The sequence below is a fragment of the Crocodylus porosus genome, unplaced genomic scaffold (assembly GCF_001723895.1).
Source record: "Crocodylus porosus isolate Cpor-Errol unplaced genomic scaffold, CroPor_comp1, whole genome shotgun sequence".
Lineage (NCBI taxonomy): Eukaryota > Metazoa > Chordata > Crocodylia > Crocodylidae > Crocodylus > Crocodylus porosus.
This window is the reverse complement of record NW_017728949.1, coordinates 51560094-51564040: the sequence shown is the minus strand read 5'-3', so window position 1 is coordinate 51564040 and position 3947 is coordinate 51560094. Positions and strand designations below refer to the sequence as shown.

The 3947-nt window shown below is 50.6% G+C and overlaps 1 protein-coding gene across 1 annotated transcript in view; it reads left to right on the top strand.

The window, feature by feature from the left end:
• The window catches only part of LOC109322963 (unconventional myosin-X-like), a 142735-nt gene that overhangs the window by 31316 nt on the left and 107472 nt on the right, over positions 1-3947 (top strand). Inside the window, exon 10 of the mRNA XM_019554274.1 lies at positions 874-992. Coding sequence (XP_019409819.1) covers positions 874-992 — 119 coding nt within the window. The remainder of the gene's footprint in view (positions 1-873; positions 993-3947) is intronic.

Below are 3947 nucleotides of genomic sequence, written 5' to 3'. Positions count from 1 at the left end.
TAGATGCCCCTCACCCAGGTAGCCGACACCAGTCCCGTAGGCAGGGGGAGCAGGTTTCCCCCCTCCCTCAGGAATGTATCCAGCTCAGGTTACCTAAAGAGACAGGGTAAAGGTGTGTCTCCTCACCTGGGCCTATCCTAATCAAGTTGTCACCCAGCAGAGATTTTGGGGAGAAACAAAGGTGACTTCTTGCCACACCCTCAAGCTGCACATATTGTTGGCCTCTCTAACAAATGATCTCATTCTTGCTATAGTCATCCTTCCTCAGTGCTTTTCCCTCTGGGTCTTGTTTTACACTCTTGCCTGTACTCACTGGCATCTGGTCTCAAACTAGAATATAAACTCTTTGGGGGAATGACCACCTGTGCATGTGCTGTGTACAGACCAGCAAGTCCTGCCTGGGGTCCCCATTTGCTACTGACATAAATCATCATATTACTGGGAAAGCGGGGCTAGAAGGGACTTATTGGGTTGTTGAATGTAGTCCCCAGATGTTGCTGGTCCCCTGTCATATAGCACCTTTCATATTTATCAGACTCTATCTTAGAAGTAAATATCTTGCCCTTAGTACTCTGATAGCTCTTAGTACTCCCCTGTGCTGCTGGTTAGTAATTACCTAGTAGCATCTTCCTCCAGTGCTGCCTGGGCCCAAACCTTACCTTACCACCCCTGTGCTGCCCTTCTGCACTTTTAGCTGCATCTCCTGTTAGTCTGACCAGACAACAGTCTCTGTCTGCCTGTGCTTCAAACCTCATCTGTGTGCTGTGTATTTACCCTAAACTGAGCCTGAGACAGGGCTTTTCACGAGTGAAACTATGAGTCCGTTGTCACTGGGTTCACATGGGTGATGATGCCCCTGTTCTTCCCTCTTAGTACTGAACATTGCCAGTGACCTCCTGGGCCTAGATGCCTTCCAGCTATCTGAGGTGCTGACGCAGAGATCCATGATTCTCCGAGGAGAAGAGATCAGCTCTCCTCTCACTGTGGAGCAGGTGAGTGCCTGGTTCCCTGTGGGCAGTATGTGGATGTCTGATCCCAGCTCCCCAGGTTTGGCAAATGAGAATGCCCTTCTGACTCACTGTGGTGCCACTAACTGCCTTGTGCTCTTTGGGATTGTCTGTCTCACTGTGGCAGGCAGTGCTGGCACTGATGCACATACATACCTACCTAGACCTGGCAGTGTACTGGTGAGGCTTCTCCCAGCTCATTCCCAGCAGCTGCTCTCAAGCTTGCCTGAGACCCAGAGCTTCAGCATGGCTTGTCTGGTGAGCCTGCAGGTTTGGAGCATTTCTGTGGGTATGGGTGAACCGGATGTACTTGAAGCCATCAGTGCTGCTGCCAGGTGGAGACGAGCCTTTGCATGGTGTGCAGGTGCCTGCTCCCAGCTCTTGGTATTCGAGGTGTCACTATCTGTTCCCTTCTTGCCATGAAGCAAGAACATGCCCAACTGCCTCTCAGTGGACATCTGTGTGCTAGCTCTCTGGGCCTTGTAGTGTGTGCCCTAAACTGGCGCTGCTTTCTTACCCAAAGGTGGCAGCATTTGTGTATGTTCAGTGAGAAACTTGAGTGGCCCCAGGGGACTGAGAAGTGGCTGTTTGCTGGGACTCTGTGTGCTTGGTCTCTGGGTGTCTCTCGCTACAGAACAAAGAATTGAGGAGTTTAAGGGATTGTAGACAAGCAACATTTTAAGTAAAACTAAGTAGGGAAGAGGAGGGAGGGGACACTTGCCCCTGAATTGGCACTGCACAGACCTTGAGCACTGTCAGTATGGAGCTGGGCTTGGGCACAACATGGAGGGGGTGGGGCACGAGTGGGATCTTGGAGGTTGCCTGCTTCTGGCTGGGTAATGCAAGCATAACAGCTAGTGGGGAGAGAGATGCAGGCATTTGGGAACTCTGCACTCGGCTCTGGGTAGGCAGGCCAGGGATGTCTCTCTCTAGTTTCAACGTGGTCAGTGCAGTGCTGGAGCTGCCCCTCAGGACAGTGCAACAAAGGACTGGCCTGGGGTGGCCCCTTAGCCTTTGGCCTACCCTGGTCTTGGGCCCACCTCCCTCTGCTGTCCTGTCATGTCTTGATGTGAATATGCATTTAGAAATGGGAGGCACCCCAGGGATCGCTAAGCGAGATCTCATCTACTCCCAAACTACAGTCTAACTGTTCATCACCTTAGGGGCTAAATTTGTGGCCTCTTCATCTTCCTTCTAGCCACACCCAAACCTCGCAGAGGTTACCAGTCAGTTCACGCCCTGCTCCTGGCTCAATCAGTTCAATGAGCTCTCTAGCCCTGCCTCTGCCCCTCTGGGTGCTGAGCTCTCTAGCCCCATCTCTAGTCCTTCCTCTACCCTGCTTCCAGGCCTGTTATCCTTACTGCCCTGTTCCCTGGCTTGCTGAGACCTCCAACCTCCCCCACGGGTCCCAATCCCAACCCACAGGTGTTTTCCAGGCAAGTCCACAGTATTCTACTTGCCTGCCCTGCTCCTGGGCTCAGGTGTATCCCTGGTGTGAGTCAGGAGCTCCTCTGCAGCCCTCTTGCTCAGGAGCTCTTCCTTGCATAGCCTCCAGGGCCAGACTGCCTGCCCCAGCTCAGGCCCTGGGCTTATGTAGTCTCTAACACCGGCCCCCTTCCAGTCAGGTGTCTTCCCTTGAGTGCCACCTGAGCCCAGTCTGCAGCCTTTCTCCTCTTAAACTAAAGGAGCACTAAGTTCCGTGTTGTACAGTCCCCTGTAAATCGGAATAAGCAGGTGTAACTCTTCATGAACTGGGTCAGTAATAGAAGTGTCATCTCAGAATCACAGGCCTCTACTCAAGCTGTGATGCTGTCTGTATCTCTGAAAGTTTAGCTGTAGCCCAAAATATTGCAGGGTGCATTAATGTTAACAGGTCACAGTATTTCTGGCCACCTGCAGTACAGTGGCTTGTCCCAGATGCACAAGTGCCTTTTTAACATTTTTTTGATGATAAACATCTACACAACAGACAGTGTTACTGGCCAGTAATGCAGAGCAGTATTACCAATGAAGGAGAAGCACATTACAGCAAAGTCAGCACCTGCAATAGAAATATTGAGGTGGGAAAAAAACAGGTCTTTGGCAGGTCATCTAGTCCAACCTTGTGCATGAGGCAGGAACACCCTAGACAGGGGCTTTTCTTGTCTGCACTTAACCTTAATAATGGAGATTCCAGTGTCTCTAGTAGTCTCTGCAAGAGCTGAACTGCCCTCCTAAGTAAGAAAATGCCTCCTAATACCTAGCCAAAATCTCCCCTGTTGCAATTTAAGCCCATTACTGCTTGTTCCGTCCCCTGTGGACACAGAGAACAATTGATCGCCCTCCTTATTCTAACAGCCCTTGCTGTTTTAGCAGACTATTATCAGATCCCCCGAGAAGCAAGATTTGCTTGGTAATATCTTTTACTGGATCAACTCTGTAGTGGGGAGAGATGTTAGACAAGCTTTCAGGCACAGAATGCCTTTCCTTAGGTCTGGGAAAGAAGCAGATATGGCCCAAGCTAAACACCAGGTGAAACAGTTACTTTTGTTTAACTGCTATTTGTAAATGAAAACTGCTGCTTAGAAAGGGGAAAGAGGGCAGTAAATGCAATAGGAAAGAAGGCAATGGCTACAGTGATGTTATGAGACTGCTATCAAATCCCCCCTCCATCCTCTCTGCTGTGAACTCCTGGTAGTCATCCCCGTTCTTCCCACCTTTCCTCAGGTGTAGTGTTTTCCAGACCTCTCCGTGTCTGTTACTCCATCCAGCTAGGTGTTCTCTGCACATTTTCAAAGGCTTTACTCATTTCCATCCTCCAGGTGAGGGCCATGAATGGTGTGTGCCCCCAGCAGCTGGAGGGGCAGAGTGGTTTCATAGTTTCATAGTTTCTAGGGTCGGAAGGGACCCGAGCAGATCATCTAGTCCGACCCCCTGCCTTGGCAGGAAAGAATACTGGGG